Genomic DNA, 18,028 nt, shown 5'->3' on the forward strand with positions numbered 1-18,028 from the left:
ATATAACAGATTAGTAGCCATTAGTTTGGGGTTTACTTTATACGCGCAGCTTCATGAATGTAATGAGCCTATTTCTGGAGTTGTTTACCCTAAAGTCATGCATCGTTAAAGCTTCGACTGTCTGTGATGGCGGGGGAGCCTCGCTGAGTTTTTATAGAAACCCATTCTCATTAGCGACAATTTGGGGATTTCAGTAACACCGAAACTCCTGCGTGGACAGAACTCTTTACTTCAACAAATCACGCTCAATCTTTCAGGGAGCTCTCGCTCAGACGGGGCAATGTCACAGTTTCCAAAGTTTCTTTTCTGTGCTGAGAGCAAGTCAGTGAGCCTTTCTGTGAATCAGATGTTTGTCCCCAGAATGGAATTGGATTCCCCATTCAATAACTACATCAGCAGAAAGAGCAAATGGAGCTCGGCATACAGTATGTTGTGTTGGGAGCCGTACTCCTCATCCTGCACTGTCAGCTCCACTTGGCCACCGCTGCTGTTGAACACTGACTTGAATGCGTTGGCACTCAGCTCTTTTGAGGCGTGAAATAGACTGTTGCCATACAGGTCATCACCACAGCTGACATCAAATAGGATAAGATCAATCTTCCTGACTGTTCGGCATGCGATCCAAAACCAAAGGGCGTGTGTTAAAAAGTTTATGAAAGACATTCGGTATATTTAAAGGCATGTTTTGAACTAATGTAGCACATTTATTGTGTTTGTGTTATTTGTGCTCATGAATAATTGCACTGCCCTTTCTGATTCTTTTGATGGCACAGCTCTGCCCTTTAAAAAAAGGCGATGAATCAAACTCAGTACCTGCCTTTCCCAGGAAAAAACTTTGGCTGACCAACACTAGAATAGAAGATAAAAGTTAATGCTCCACATCTCTTAACCTTTTACCGCCATTATGAAAAGACGGGCATGCTCAAAAGCCCTTTAGCACAGAATCTGGCTGCTGATGGGACACTCTCTCTTTATTCTCCCTTCACACACTTTTATGCTAGGTTGGATATAATTACATGTCAGGGGGAACTCTTTTATGTTAATAACACTGGAAATATGGGGTCTGAAATCCGCAATGTTGACTGTACTCAGCAAATTTCAGCAGAATATTTCATTTTTACAAGACCTTTAGCAGCAGCTAGAGGTGTCCCGAGATGGTGTCATTGGCCTCGTTGAGGTCACTGCGAATTGTAAAACACCCTTAAATCTGTCATTGCCTCATCTGACCCGAGTCACAGTGACCTCATCATCTCACACCCCTTTATCTTGTCATGATTAAATTATAGATGCTGATTTCAGACCACAGAGGGGTTCATTAATCAGGCCCTTTGTACTGTCACTCTTCACTAGCTCATCACTGGGCCAGACAGACTTGTGACACTCGCAACAGTCTGTGTTTGAGTGCAACCCGTGCATTTTCTCTGATTAGTTTTTTTTTTTTGTCCGACCACTTACACTGTAGACGTAACATCACCACGGGACAAACAGTTTTATTTGCTCAGTATTTTTAATTTATGCCAAGAGCTGGCACTTGTACCCCAATGAAGCCAAGATAGCCGAAAATGTTTGGTGAATAAAGCATGGTGTGCTGGAGAAGAGTTGTTTTAATTTTGAGACTTGGCACTGCAAGTGTTGACCTGCTGCCACTTTGCTCCTGATCCTGCAGGAAGTCTTAAGCATCATTAATTAAAAAATAGCCCATTTTCTTTCCAGTGGGTACTCGGGCAAGCATAAAAATTATATTTTAATGGTAAATAAACACTGAAGAACCCCATTGTTGCTGCTTTAAACAAAGAAACTCATGTATTAAAACATTAACTCAGCATTATTATGCGGTTTGTCTTCATTGTTAGGGCTCTGAGAGATGAGTTTTGCCCAGATACACGGATGAGATGATTCTCCCTGGAATGTTGCTTGATCTATGTTGAAAAGGGTGAAGGGAGGTCATAAATAAACCACTTTGCAGCACATTATGTAGAGGAACAGCTCACCAGTTGTGATGATTTAAGGCTTCTAGGTTACGAGCTCATTGATTTCTCTGCATGTGTGGGTTTGAGCAAACTTGGGCTTCTTTGAAGTGAAATTCGGATCTATTTCCCAACAAACAACACAGATTTATAAGCTCTGAATTGGATGAAGGAAGTTAGTGGTGGGTCTTAAATGGGTTATATACAGTGCAGACACAGATTCAAGGAGCAATCAGTCATCTTGGTGTATTTATACCACATCAGTAGCTCACTTTATCTTCAGCTGCTGTTAAACAATGTATACATAAGAAAGGGGTGTACGGAATGCACACACAAATACACACACTCACACAGATGATAATATATTGTCCACTTTCATTGTAAACTTAAACCACTCTCTTCCACTTACTGTTACCTCCCTTCCCTGTTGCAGGCGAGACGATGCGCATTGCCTCGTCAGAGTTTGCCGATGACCCGTGTTCCTCCGTGAAACGTGGCACCATGGTGAGGGCCGCCCGCGCCCTGCTCTCTGCTGTCACCCGCCTGCTCATCCTCGCCGACATGGCTGATGTCATGAGGCTGCTGGCTCACCTTAAAATTGTAAGTGCAGTCATCACCTTGTTTTAACCCTCTGAGACACACAACACACCCATTTTTGTCTTAACTTTAGGGGTGATAGCAGGTCAACAGTCAGCATCATCTGAAAGCTGAGAGCCTGAAGGGTAATTTGAGATGCAGTTCAGCACAGTTTGTCAAATTTTCTGCCTATGAATATGTACAGTAATATATATTGTGTTTTGGTCAGGCACCTATTCAGACTTTAAGAGTTTGGAGTGTACAGGGGCTTAGAACATTATGATGGAAGTATGTGCTAGCCATTTTCATGTTCATTTATGTCTTATAAGTTGTTGAAGTAGTTTTTGGGCTAATACCATTTGTTACACACAATATACCCTTTGCTAAGTCCAGCCCCAAAGCGCAGAGTGGCCAGTCATTACGAAACACTGGGACGGCTCAGACCAGGGTCTGGCAAAAACACAGCTGTGCTCCATTGAGTCGTTTCAGATTTCCTTCATTTTCAGGCTGGTTTTGCGGATTTGGAGCTAAATGTTGTGCCTGAGGCACGTCATGTATTAATGATACTCGTTACCTGGAGAGGTTGGAAAAAGATATACGTTTCAAAATGAAACCCTGAAAAGTGTAGGGTTAGCTAGCTAGCTACTGAAGATATAGCCTACTGAATGTATGCACATGCCGCTTTTGCTTTTTAATGATTATAACAGTGGAAAAAAGACCGACCCTGCTGTACAGGAACCAGTGAAGGGAAGCAGGGGAACTTTGCTGATTTTCAACCAGCTCTGTGTCATCGCAGTGTGTGCAGATCAACGTTGTTTGACTTCCCTTGGAGCTCCTTGCCCATCTGCCAGTGGAGGTCTGGCGGTTGGCGGCACGGGGACGAAGCCAAACCCCATTCATCTGCACACACTGCGATGCCACACAGCTGGTTCATTATCAGCAAAGTTTCCCTTTATATTCATTGTCTTGTGTGGCGATCAGCAGTGAAGTGGTGGTTCACTTTTACACTGTGATCTGTAGCCTATAGTTCGGCTTTAGCTTCTAACTATCTTTGTCTTTTTAACCTGTTGTTGCTGCTGAGTTAGTTTGACATCCTGGATATATCCTTCAAACACAGACTGTAGACCCCTCTGTCTGCTTCCCTCTGGAATCACTGTTTCATTATTCCAAAAATTTGATTATGTTTCTTCAGGGAGTGCAGTTAGTTACAGTGTGGGCTCCATGCTTACTCCGACAGCTTGTTGGAACATCACAAAGGGGCGGGGAATGGATTAGTGAAAGGTCAATTGGTGCTAAATTTAAGTGTTTTTTACCTCTCAAGAACTGATAAAAAAAATGTCAAAATACCTCCCAAATACCACATTAAGACACCAAGACCTAGAGGAACACCAGAGAATTTGACATTTAGAGATTTCTGCACGAACTGGATTTTTTTAGTAATTGGAAAGCAAGCACTTCTGCTGAGAATCTCCCCTACTGTCAATACACTTATGAAAGCCATCCATCCTCTGAATGCCTGAGGTCTCTAGTTTGTGACTGTAAAGTTTCATGAGGCTATGATAACCTCAGAGGTCACAATAGGTCATTATATAAAGTTATGGTCTCACTACGATAATGAGTAGTATAAAGTGGGTATGTTTGAAAGCAGAGATTCGTGGGTATCCATAAAACCCATTTTCATTCTGACATGTTGAGGTGAGAGGTCAAGGTAGCACTGTGAAAATGGCCATGCCAGTTTATCCCTTGTTAAATTTGAGCTTACTTTGGAGCGTTATTCAGCCTCTGTCCTGAAAAGCTAACATGATATGGTACTAAAAGATTTCCTAGGTCCTCTAGTTTTATATGAAACCAGTATCATCACTTTAACTGTAAACCTCAGCCAGCTACAACCTCAGAAAGACAGTAATGTCAGCTGGGATCGTCCCACGGGTCTCTTAAGCAGATATGATGTTTTCTGCCAAAGAACAAAGCATACTTCCTGAGCAGTAGTTCAACAATGTGACTCTGTGACCTCATGGTGTTGTGCATATTGCTTATGTGTGTTAGATTTAACATAAGTCAAGTTACAAAGTCAAGGACTCATATCAGTATCGCTAACATTCCTTGAAAAGACAGAGTCCCCAAATCTTTTTGTAAGTGATAGCATCAAGTGAACAGTAAGTCAGATGTTAAAGTAAAGACATCCCGGTGTTGTACAGTCCACTGAAGCAATGTATGCTTTTATCGCAACCTCTGAACATATTAGCATATAGACGAGGCGTGGAGGAGTATCCTGGGAACACACATCTGATTGTACTATATTAATATCATACCATAGTGCCCTGGTGTGATTAACTGCACATACCCGTCCCACTCACAGACTGCAGAGTGATTTCTAGAACTAAGGTTTCTTGGTCCTGTTTTGTGAAAATGGCTCGGGGCTTTTGAAAAGAGAAGTTAATACAGAGTGCTAGAAATAATGATATGCAATTGGTATAATCTGAAACCAACTCAGGCCTTCATGCGCCTTCATTCACTCACTTTGTCCCTCTCTCACAAACACACACACTCACACTCAGAGCCTTTTTTTCCAAGCCTCAGTCTTGAGGCCCACAGAGGGGCTTAACTCTAGCCAGTATAAGCCCTGCCATCAAAGGCCACTTAAAAGTTATCTCTCTCTCTTCTCTCTTTTCCATTACATCTTGTGCGTCACTTTCATTAGGGATAGAAAAGAGTTTAGAATCAGAATGTACCAGCAAAAAGGATGGAGATTGCTGGAGTGAGACCCATTAAAATTGCACAACTAAATGGTTATTGTCTTTTTAAACCCGGTTGCAATTACACAGTGTTCCATTAATGTTTTAATGTATGTTGTAACATTTATGGCTTAAAGTTGATTCCTGAATTAAACTACATAGATCAATGTATGCTAGTTTTCATTTGCATCTACAGAGTGTTTGAAAGATCCTATATATACTGTATATGTGTGTGTCACAGGTGGAGGAGGCCCTGGAGGGAGTAAAGAATGCAACCAATGAGCAGGACCTGGCCAACCGCTTCAAGGAGTTTGGGAAAGAGATGGTGAAGCTTAACTATGTTGCAGCTCGCAGACAGCAGGTAACTGGAAGCCCCCCTGTCTCCCGCTCTGTCTTTCTCAGAGAAAATAAACCACTTCAGACGTGTGTGTCACATTCAGGTACAGGGGGTTCCCATAGGAGGAAGCTCCGACAAGTTCTGCACTCTGGCTCTCTGTGCCTCGGCAAGTCCTCGTCTTCATATGTAGGTTGTAAGTGCAGAGGAGAATACTGGTAAACAACTACAGATAATTGGTGTGATAATGTATGAGAACACTAGTGGCTCAAACTCAGACCAAAGCCTGATTCCATTTATAATCTGGCCCCTTCACCTTTGTTTTCGAGGACCGCTTTGCTTTTCAAAGCAGCGTTCTATGGGTCATCGTTGAACTCTTCCCCTATGGAATGGGACAATCCCTCAAAACCCTGATACATCATCAACAGCCGCCAATGGCAATAACGGTATCATCACAATGACATTTGCCATTTATCTGTTGGACATAGAAAAGCATGGATGCCTGCAATTTGGCTGGAGCCTATGCCACCTGACATTAGGCGAGAGGCAGGGTACACCCTGAACAGGTCGTCAAACTATCACAGGGCTGACACATAGAGACAGACAACCATTCATGCTCACATTCACACCTATGGACAATTTAGAGTCACCAATTAACCTGCATGTCTTTGGACTGCGGGAGGAAGCCGGAGTACCTGGAGAAAACCCACGCTGACACAGGGAGAACGTGCAAACTCTGCAACGAAGGGCTCCCCCACTCCAGGGTTCAAACTTTCCACCAGACACCCTCATGTTATGAGGCAGTATTGCTAACCAGTGCACCACCACGCCATGGTTATTGTCATTTTTAAATCTTTATTAACAAAGAAAATACATTTGTGGGTTCTTTTTGTCACTTGTGCAGCTATCTTACTGATGATTTCTCATAAGACTCAGTTATGTGTGCCTTTGAAAAGCCTCCCTTTATATGGCCATGAAGCCCTAACACTTGACCTTCTCCCTCTACCCCAACAAAAATCGGACACCTTACCCCTAGGTGTGAATGTGCAAAGCAGTGGAGTTAAAGGCTAAATGGTAGGGCCAAGGGGTGTATTGGGATTGGATCCAAGTTTTAACAGATCTAATGAAGAAGCATCTGATCAGGATGCCCTCTGGGCGCCTTCTGTTAGAGGTGTTCCGGGCACGTCCCACTGGTAGGAGGCCCCAGGGTTGACCCATGACACGCTGAAGGGATTACATATCTCATCTGGCCTGGGAGCGCCTTGGGGTCCCCTCAGGAGGAGCTGGAAAGCGTCACTGGAGAGAGGGTTTTCTGGGATGCTTTGCTTGCCCTGCTGCCCTCGTGACCTGGCCCCGGGTAGCCCCATGAAAATGGATGGATAGATAATTGAGAAGCAAGTGTGTTAAAAAATTAATGTAGTCACAGTCTTACTTGTGCAGAGAGAATCCTTACTGACATATAACAGGAGCTATTTGGTGGCTCATTCTGACAAAATATTGGCCAGCATCATAATGATATGCAGTGTTATCTGCTTTGCATTGTCTCTTTAAGGCTAGCTTCCACGGAAACACAAACACACTGCCACTATGATGTGATTAAACAAGATGAAACATTTTCCTGTAGGGGAAATTTGGTTACTGTAGCAGAAAAGGAGCCGATTTTCAATCAATTATTGTACTAATAGTTGTGGGATTATGTAAACGGCACTGACAGTTCCAACACATTTAAAGCAGACATTATGACGTGATCAGACATTACGAGTGGTTTCTTTAATATACTGTATATTGGTATTTTATAGCTTTACTTACAGCTGATAGGCAGTAAAAGTGAACTTTATAGCATTTTTTCAAATTGTAAATGGTATTGCTTATTACTGTATATGTTCAGTGTGAGCTGAAATGCACAGTAAGTAATGTATGCTAGGAATTCCTTTTCTTTTTTTCTTTCTTTTTTTAGCAGCGTTTAAAAAGACCTGATCATATTACTGCAAATCAGCAAATTATCCACAGGAGTACTTATTTCTCCCAGGAGGACAACACATGAAAGTGTTAGAATATCTAGCATGGCCCCCAGTGTGACAAAAAGCTTTTAGACGATTTTTCCTACAAGTGTCATGTTGGCAAGCATCCACCCCACTGAACTGTCCCAAAGCAAAACACTGAGCTGAATACCATCCAGCTCCAGGGTTGCTGATCTGCTGACGCTGCCCTAACTTTGTGCTCTTGGAACAATACCAATTCGTCAGATGGGATGTGAACTTATGTTTTGACTGGAAGATTCTTGAACTGGTATCAGTTTGTGCTCTGTTGTGAAGGAATAATGCTATCGAAATTCCTTTTTTCAGCTCCTGACAAAATATAGAAAAACATTTTGTGAAATACGCTCTTTTGCTGTTCCATGTACACTCACCGGCCACTTTATTAGGCACACCTGTTCAACTGCTTATTAGCACAAATAGCTAATCAGCCAATCATGTGGCAGCAGCTCAATGCATTTAGGCATATAGACATGGTCAAGACAATCTGCTGAAGTTCAAACCGAGCTTCAGAATGAGGACGAGAGGTAATTTCAGTGACTTTGAATGTGGCATGGTTGTTGGTGCCAGACAGGCTGTTCTGAGTATTTCAGAAACTGCTGATCTACTGGGATTTTCATGCACAACCATCTCCAGGGTTTACAGAGGATGGTCCGATGTTGATGCCAGAGGTCAGAGAAGAATGGCCAGACTGGTTCAAGATGATAGAAAGGCAACAGTAACTCAAATAACCACTCGTTACAACCAAGGTCTACAGAAGACCATCTCTGGACGAACAACATATCGAACCTTGAAGCAGATGGGCTACAGCAGCAGAAGACCACACCAGGTGCCACTCCTGTCAGCTAACAACAGGAACCTGAGGCTACAGTTCACACAGGCTCACCAAAACTGGACAATAGACGATTGGAGAAATGTTGCCTGGTCTGATGAGTCTGGATTTCTGCTGTGACATTCAGATGGTAGGGTCAGAATTTGGTGTAAACAACATGAAAGCATGGATCCATCCTACCTTGTGTCAACGGTTCAGGCTGGTGGTGGTGGTGGTGTAATGGTGTGGGGGAGATTTTCTTGGCACACTTTGGGCCCCTTAGCACCAACTGAGCATGGTTTAAACACCACAGCCTACCTGAGTATTGTTGCTGACCGTGTCCATCCCTTTATGACCACAGTGTACCCATCTTCTGATGGCTACTTCCAGCAGGATAACGCACCATGTCACAAAGCTCCAATCATCTCAAACTGGTTTCTTGAACATGACAATGAGTTCACTGTGCTCCAATGGCCTCCACATTCACTAGATCTCAATCCAATAGAGCACCTTTGGGATGTGGTGGGATGAGAAATTGGCATCATGGATGTGTAGCTGACAAATCTGCAGCAACTGTGTGATGCTAACATGTCAATATCTCTGAGGAATGTTTCCAGCACCTTGTTGAATCTATACCACAAAGAATTAAGTCAGCGCTGAAGGCAAAAGGGGTCCAACCTTGTGCTTGCCAGGTGTACCTAATAAAGTGGCCACTAAGTGTATTTTGTAGGATATTTCTAATTCTTAAACATGCAATGGCAGTTCATAAAGGAATGAGGGGTTATTAGTGCTAACTTGAGAACCTTTGTCCCTTCCTCAGGAACTGAAAGACCCCCAGTGTCGAGATGAGATGGCAGCTGCCCGCGGGGCCCTGAAGAAAAATGCCACCATGCTGTACACGGCCTCACAGGCCTTCCTGCGCCACCCAGATGTGGCGGCCACACGTGCCAACCGAGACTACGTGTTCAAGCAGGTCCAGGAGGCCATAGGAGGCATTTCCAGTGCTGCACAGGCCACTTCGCCCACTGATGAGAAGCACGGCCATGCCGGCATTGGAGAACTGGCTGCTGCCCTCAATGAATTCGATGTAAGTCAACAAGCATTCTTTCTTCTTCTAAATATGACACTTAGCACATATATACTCAGACTCTGCTATGTCCCAACTTTGAGAGGACATTTGAGGCAATTCTCTGTTAAACACAGCTAGATTGCTGCTTTGTCTTGAAGCTCACAGAGACCTATGAATACAGACTCTGCTTGTTTTTCGCGACTTTATTAAGACACGCTGCTGTATGTGCACATTATAGCACCCTGTAGTTAAACACAACAGTGAGAGAACTATAGCTTTGTGTACACTAGACGCATAAATATGATCTGACATTTCCAGGTCTGATATATAAGATGGCTAAATCACCTGTCATTTTATTTTCCGCCTATAAAGACGCACACATAATTCAGGTTATATGGAACCCTGCCTTCATGACTTAATTCCAACTGTCACTCTAATGTGATTTGTCGTGTGTGCAAGTTTGTATTTCCACAATCTACTGAGACGCATTCATTAAACATTATTAGAAATACTGCACGGTGCATTAGGAGGAGTTCTTATCTGCACCACTTTGTGAAGGGTGCCAGTGTTGCTGTATGTACATGAGCTTCCTCACTGACACGTTCAATATCTGGATTAACATTCATTTTCATTGTCACAAAAACATATTCACGTATCACTTATTAATCTCCGTCTCTGTATCTCTGAAACACACACACTCATCTGTGCTCAAAACTGAGTGTTCTACTTCAACATGATTTGCTGCTGCCATCTAGTGGTTGTGCACTGATGGTGAACTATTGGTGTGTTCAAAGCTGGGAGCTTTTTGTCAGTGAGGTGATCATGTCTCTACAGGTCAGGACACAGAGGTGGTTTGGGTGTTGGAGAGTGACAAAAAACCCAGAGGCCACTTAGGAACAGGCCTGAGAGCTCAACTTTCAGGTTGAAAAGTAGAACTTTCATTTATGTATTCAGTTTTCCCATTGATAATTTATGCTTTCGCTGTTGTCATGCTTGATGAGACCCTGACTTCATTTGCATATATATCTAGATGTAAGACATTCACCTGGCACATAGGGAGCAACTTTAAATGAATGCTGCACATTTCCCTTTCGAGAGTCTAATCAGCATACAATGACCTACTTCAACCTGATAATGTTTTAAGTCATACACACACAGTATGGGAGTTCTTATATCTTGATATTATTTTGATACTAGTGTCTCAACAAAAGAATTCCCAGAGGGTGATTTTTACTTCGGCCCCTTCTCAGATACTACGGATCCTAAGGTTGTCTCTTCTGGCTCGACCCTCCTGTTCCATTAACTTGTCTGCCGCTATAGTAACTCCAACAGTGTGTCTTCAAGGACTTGTGTTCCCTCCTCCAGCTCCGTAACTCTTTTTTCATCTTCATCAATCCTCTTCTTTGTTGTGGTTATTTGGTCTTTAATTTCCCTTAGCATCTTGCCGTTGTCTTGGCAAAAATCTCCCAATTTCCGAAGAATCACGTCCAGGGTCGCCATGCTTTCCTCAGCACTTTGCTTTACTGTGGCTAGCTGGCTAGGGCTAGCACTACTCTCATCCACAGGTGGTTCATCCACTGAGTGTTGTCCGGTTTCTTTTCCCAAGGACTGGCTTCTTCTGCTCACTCCTCGGCCTATCCTATGTCCCTACTATAACTTTGTTTGACTAAAAGTTCATTAAAGTCAAATTATAGTAGATGATACTAGTTTTTAATGTCCTTTAAATTTGTATTGCTGGGACGTATTGTTTTGGACAACACATTTACCCTTGGTTACTAATAAAGAAACCTTGAACCTTGATTGTAGATAGTTTCAGAGATACAACACATACTACAGCATTTTCAGGACATTTCCCTTTCTGGCTACAAAATAAGGCTTCTAACCAACATGAGCAGCTAGTTTGTTCACTGTATCACTAATTTAAGCAACTTAATGCTTTATATTGGACAGTGTGATTTGTTTAGTGTACTTCATGCTTTACCAGTCACCTCAGCCCTGATGAATATAACTTTCTGAATGTTAAATCTTTTTACAGCCCCAGAGTCCTATATTGTATCATTATAAAGGCTTCCCACTGCACCTCAGTGATATTTAGGTTCATAGCACTTTCAGTACTGTGCACTGTCCCCACTAGCCTTGGCAGCAAAAGCAGTCGTACTAGCAAGACTTTTTCCACTAAATCTTATGACTTGCTACACACTGCATCTGCCTCTTTTCCTCACCAGGATCAATAGTTATATCTTTCTCTAAATCATCTAACCTGGATTTGTCTGCAGAATCAGATTGGCTGTTTGTTACAAACTCAGCTTTTATTGTTAAATATTGACCAATGGCACACAAGCTGCTTACTTGAGCACAGCTGTACCTTACCCAGCTGCGTGACAGTAGTAGAATATAAAAAGGTTTTGCAGTTTTGCTCCTTTATATTGCTGCTTTATGCCGACATTACTGAACTGCCACGGAGTCTGCAGGAAGATACTTACAAGATGTGTATTTTTAGAGGAACAAACCTATTACAAGACCTAGGGTGTTACCTGATAAGTGGACATAGGTATATAATGTTACGCACATTCTTAGTTTCAAAACAGTCTTGATTTTCGGGACCAGAATTGGATTTGATGAATTAACACATACTGTAAAAATGTTCTGTTTAATTACAGGAGTGTTCTAGTAGCCTGAATTTGGATGACAGAATGCACACAACAATAGATAAGTTGTGTAAAGTCCAACAAAATGTGAAAACTCTTAAGTACACTGAAGTGCAAATTTAAAGAAGTTATTCTCTAAATCAGTGGTTCCCAACTGGTCCAGTCCCAGGGTCCAGATTTCTCCTTAGTCATTCGTTCAAGGTCCACTTTAATACTTAAGCGTCATACTTGCATTTGGAAATAACGTGGAGCTAATTTGCTTTCTCTTTGTCACTCAGTCTATAGCAGAAAATGGTACTATGAAATAAAAGCTCCATGTCGGAAATTCGCTGTACTTAAAAATAGAGTATGTTTTTTACCAATTTGACACGTTTGCGAGTCACTTGCGGTCCATTCAGAATGCACCCACTGCCCACTTTTGGATCGCAACTAGTTTGGAACCACCACTCTAAATGATATGAGATTAACTGCACTAAATGTTTAGATTGCATCTGTAATTAGAGATGGGGGAGGAGTTTGTCATTGAAGTCATTTTGGTTTTGGATCGGACTAACCAGATTTGCATAGCCAGCCCTATCTCCACAGTGCTGTATCAGCACTAACTAACCATTGATTGTGTTAATTTTGGGGTGATTATGCACTACAGTAATCAATCAATAAATCGATCAGTTTTATGTATAAAGCCCAATATCACAAATCACAATTTGCCTCACAGGGCTTTACAGCATACGACATCCCTCTGTCCTTAGGACCCTCGCAGCAGATAAGGAAAAACTCCCCAAAAAACCCTGGAACAAGGAAGGAAATTGTAGAAACCTTAGGAAGAGCAACTGAGGAGGGATCCCTCTTCCAGGACGGACATACATGCAATAGATGTCGTACAGAAAAGATCAACATGATAAACAGTAGTCCGTATGACACAATAAGACAGAAAGAGAAACAGAGATCAATCAATAATCAATCAATAAGACATGTATCAAACAGTCAAAATTTACACACGTTTTTAAAGATATTTGTACCCATATATTTTATTAACATACAGTAAGCTTGATGATTTAGTTTTATAGTTAAAGCATTTTATTTAGACAACACATGTAACACATATATGTAACACAGATAATTAGTGCACTGAGAAAACTGATAGACTCTGTTCTCTTTTAGAATATATGAAAATGAAAATAAAAACACAATAGAAAAAAAGAGTTGAAAAAAAAAAAGAAAATGACAAAGTCATCCTTGAGCTGATGTGAGGTTGTCAAATGTTGCTGGAATATTAAAAACAATAGTTTGTGGTTCAGGTTGAATTCTTGAATCAAGACTGCCTGAAATTGTCTGGAAAATGTTGCACCAGTGCTTCTAAATCTTAGGAAAGGTTATATAACAGTGTATTGGAGTCACTTTGTTAGATTGACACTTGTCGCACAGAGAAGAAACAGATGATTTAGTTTTAACCATCATCAGAGTACTTATTCACTTTGACATAAACCTAGGCAGTTTCTTCTTCTTTGGCCATCCATTTGTGTCTTTCCCCTTTCTCATTGTGTTCATCATGCTCTTAAAAACTACAATGCTCTGTTTTTTTATACCAGGATGAACAGTCTGTAAAAAATGTGATATATTTCACAGTGGTGTTGGTGTTTTCTGTCTACAAGGTTTCCTAGTTTACAGTATGTGGGTGACCCCCTGTGGTGATGTTTGGGGAGTGCAGGTAGCTTCTATTTTTGACCTAATGCTGCTGCTGTGAGGAGAAATATCAAACCAGTTGAGTGCAACAGACTCTGGTATATTAGATTAACAACTAAAAGCCATCTAGCACTGTGGGCTTAGACGCTCTGAGAACAACTCGGTGCTAGTTTCTTCTGAACCTGTTCTTTTGAGCGAGGCCATGGCCTGTAGTAATCACATCGCCTCTGTTTTTATGTAAAACAGGACAGCTTTTTAGAAAAGCAAAAGACCTGCATAATTCGATTCTATTCGGCAGGCAGGCAGCAGTTAAATGAGACAAATTGCCCTTTGCTTAGCCCTCTGTGCTTGCCTGAAGCTGGTGCATGTTTAATTCCTAACTTACCACAGAGACAGGGTATGGTCAGATCCTCTCTGAATAGTAATGACCTGATATACTGAGCTGTGAGGCATGGTACTTGCAGGAGTTTGTGCGTCTGCACGGCTGTGTATGGGCTACACATGCACTTTTGTGAGATGCTGTATCTGGTGCATATAATTTGGGGTGTGTATGTTATTGTATTGCAACAATTCCATGGGGGCAGCTACACACTGCTTCCAGATAATCTCAGACTTTCACTTTCTTTTTTTTGTTTCCATAAAGACAAACCAATGAGAACTCACATGTACGGTGGCTTTGTTCTAGTAATTGAGTTTCTGTGGATGCTGCAGAGTTGGATGATTGCGTTTATCTGTTTTGGGGTGCTGCTCCTTGTCCTAAGTCAGCTTTGATCTGTTACTCATTCTTTGACACCGCTGCAGTGGTTAGATTCATGGATGGCAGACCTAAATACAGACTCAGACTCGCACAGCCTCTCCAGGCAAGAAAAGCTCTGAATATTGAAGCTGGATTCAGTTTTTGGTTGATATTTTTTGTCTAACAAGCTGTAGTATGATGGTGCTCGTTTCATTAATGGGCATGAGTGACTGAATATAGACAAGTTGTTCTCTCTGCCAAACAGATGTCATCGTTTTAAATATTGGTTTTGACTCCTTTATTTTCTATTCTGTCACCAGTCTTCCTTGCAGTCTCTTTGACTGAGACATCACAGGACATTTAGTTGCACAAAAATGCAGGAGTATCTCTCTCAGCGATCATAATAATTTATATCTGTCTCACACTCACTGAAGAATGAATAATCCTGATCACACTGTAAACAAGTATTCCTTTTTGGTAGACTGAAAAAAAGAACACAGAGTACCTTTCATCTCCTCTATCTCACTGCCAAGAATGTGCAATCATCTGTAAAAGCAGCACAACACCACGCCCAAATCAGCGAGAATATAGATCGCCTGCTATGTGGATTCTTTTCCATCTTTAATTAGGGAGGGAAAAAACATCCTGAGGACTGTGTGTATGTTGTTGAAGGGAGATTCTGGCCACGGAAATGAAAATGGCGAGGATGCTGAGCACATTGCCTCAACTGCTCCTGAACATGTACAGTCCGTGACACTAAAGGTTAGACAAGATGTTTAAATGCAGGGCACAGACACGGGTCTATAGCTGGAGTGAAAGGGCAGCTTATGAATAAGACAAGAAAGGGGGGGTGACCTCATCTGTACTTTTTTTTTTCACTGACACCCAGAATCAGTTTGGAACGAGTCAACTTAGGACACTGAGGTACAAGATCTATTAAGAGAGAAAGGGGAGGTCAGCATCAGTTCAAATCCACTCAATTTCATTGTCGTTTGGCATATAACTAAGAGGCGACATCAACCGCCCCCCCCTCCACCTTTTACCTTTGAGAGTTCCTCATCAAATATATTGCAAGGGTTTCAGAATGCTGTGTGCATGCTTGGAAAGTTTAGCCTCTGAAAATGTAAAAATATATGATTTAGTATTTCAATTTTTTCCAGTATTTGTAAAAAAATATATATATATATGGGAACACAGCCTAAATTAAGAGTCCCAATAGGTTATTTCCATGGCCCAGGAAACTTCCATTAAATCAAACTTGTGATGTCATCAAGTATAAAGTCTGGGGCTATATAGACAGTGGCTGCATCTGAATTTCTATACTAACATGTTCTGCTAAAACAGATGTGATATTTTTTATTGTGTCCAAAACCTTAGTACTAAACCAGTAGTGTGTGAAATGCATACTATTGTCAGTGACACATTACAGTATCCAATCAGTAGACACTACGCTGACATAAATATCCCACATTACAATGCAGTAAGACAATGTTCATAACAGTTGATGGCGGGCATCTAACGCTGTGACATCAACAGACATTTATTCATTCATTCATTCATTTTCCGTTATTGCTTATCCTGTTAGGGGTCGCAGGGGCTGGAGCCTATCCCAGCTGACATTAGGCGAGAGGCAGGATACACCCTGGACAGGTCACCAGACTATCACAAGGTTGACACATAGAGACAGACAACCATTCACACTCACATTCACACCTACGGACAATTTAGAGTCACCAATTAACCTGCATGTCTTTGGACTGTGGGAGGAAGCCGGAGTACCTGGAGAAAACCCACGCTGACACGGGGAGAACATGCAAACTCTGCACAGAATGGCTCCCCCACCCTGGAATCCTCTTGCTGTGAGGCAGCAATGCTAACCACGTCACCACCGTTCTGCTGGACAACAGACAGATAGATCATATTATGTGACAAGACTTAAAACATACGTGACAGGCTGATGATAACAACAGACTCCTAAAAAACCCTTTAAATTTGTCAAGGATTAAAATCATGTGGCAAACTCTGAGGCTGAAAAAGGAAGCCAATGCTAAAGTTCCTAAACCTGCAGTTCATCAATTGGCCACTAGAGGCTGGTTTTAAAGAGAGTCAGTACTCCTAGACCCCCAGGTTAAAATGCCCAACTTTACAGCAGAAACAAATATGTTTTAAGCCTGGTACAAAAACAGTTGTGGTCTTTTTAGCTAATTTCAACATTTATGTCACTATTCAGGGGGACATTTTTTAATAACTCATCTATTTACATTTTATTAAGGCCCAAAGTTACACATATTTAAGGGCAGGGCTGCTTATGAGTGACAGGCTGTCTGTGAGGTTTTGCTACAGTCTTTGAGTCAGTGCCACCCTTCGCTTATTAACAGCTCCACCCTCTCCTCCAAATATGGTCACTTCTGGCTCTTAAAAACCAAATTGGCAACAGCCGAAATATCAAACTCAAGGCTTTGAGTGCTACATACAGATATCAGGGAAGCTAGCTCGCTAAATATTTTTCAAAGAAAGCTAAAAACACGTCTGTTCACTTTAGCCTTTAACTAGCTCTGACTTTCTTCATACAGGTCTAAAATTCTTTCTATTTACGCTTCACGATGCTGCAGTTCTTTTAGAATCTTTTATGATTTATAGTTTTACAACTCTGTAATTTTATGAATCAGGTAATCCATGTTTTTAACAGTTTAAAATGTGCTTTTATATTGAATTGCCTTGTCTGTTTTATGTCCATTATGCCCAGTTCCATGTGAAGCTCTCAGTGCTTATACTGCCCTTATTGTGAAACACTTTGTGCTGTATGAGAGGTGCTACATAAATTAAGTTTATTATTATTTAAAACGGCAGTCCACAAACCACTGGGTGATATCACAGTAGCTACATCCATTCATTTATGCAGCCTATGATTAAATTACACAAAAAAGCATAAGGGCTCATTTCCATTGTTGCACAACAAGATGGCCGATTGAATACCAAAGTGTCGAGCAAGAATGAAACATTCAGCATTGATATACCTACAAATCATTTGACTACCATTTCTAAATGCCTCAATTTAAGTGCAGCAAGAATTAGATTTAATTTTTCCAGGTGTAAAATGTTGCTTAAATTATATTTGAATTGATGGTAGAGCTGAGGTTGGCAGTAGTTACCATGGTTATACATCTCCAACTGGCAACGAGGCTCTCAGGATGTGACGAGGTAATTATAGCTCAGGGTGTCTAAAAAGATACATACTACTGTTTATTCACACAGAAGTACGTTCATGTTCGCACACATAATGAGCATGCAGTGCATAGCATGCAATTTTGGACTCTTAAAATGAATGGGAGGCTGATTTTGTGGGCCCACAGTGGGTTTGTTTTCTTTTTTGATACCAAAATGAGCTTCATTGTATTGTAGTGTTCTAAGATCTGAAACAGAAAATGTAACA

General features: G+C 41.5%; 1 protein-coding gene across 1 annotated transcript in view; it reads left to right on the plus strand.

The window, feature by feature from the left end:
- Positions 1-18,028, plus strand: part of ctnna2 (catenin (cadherin-associated protein), alpha 2) — a 509,943-nt gene that overhangs the window by 88,834 nt on the left and 403,081 nt on the right. The window contains exons 4-6 of the mRNA XM_049572760.1: positions 2,401-2,567; positions 5,520-5,639; positions 9,280-9,546. Of these exons, the coding sequence (XP_049428717.1) occupies positions 2,401-2,567; positions 5,520-5,639; positions 9,280-9,546 (554 nt within the window). The remainder of the gene's footprint in view (positions 1-2,400; positions 2,568-5,519; positions 5,640-9,279; positions 9,547-18,028) is intronic.

The sequence above is a fragment of the Epinephelus fuscoguttatus genome, linkage group LG3 (assembly GCF_011397635.1).
Source record: "Epinephelus fuscoguttatus linkage group LG3, E.fuscoguttatus.final_Chr_v1".
Classification (NCBI taxonomy): domain Eukaryota; kingdom Metazoa; phylum Chordata; class Actinopteri; order Perciformes; family Serranidae; genus Epinephelus; species Epinephelus fuscoguttatus.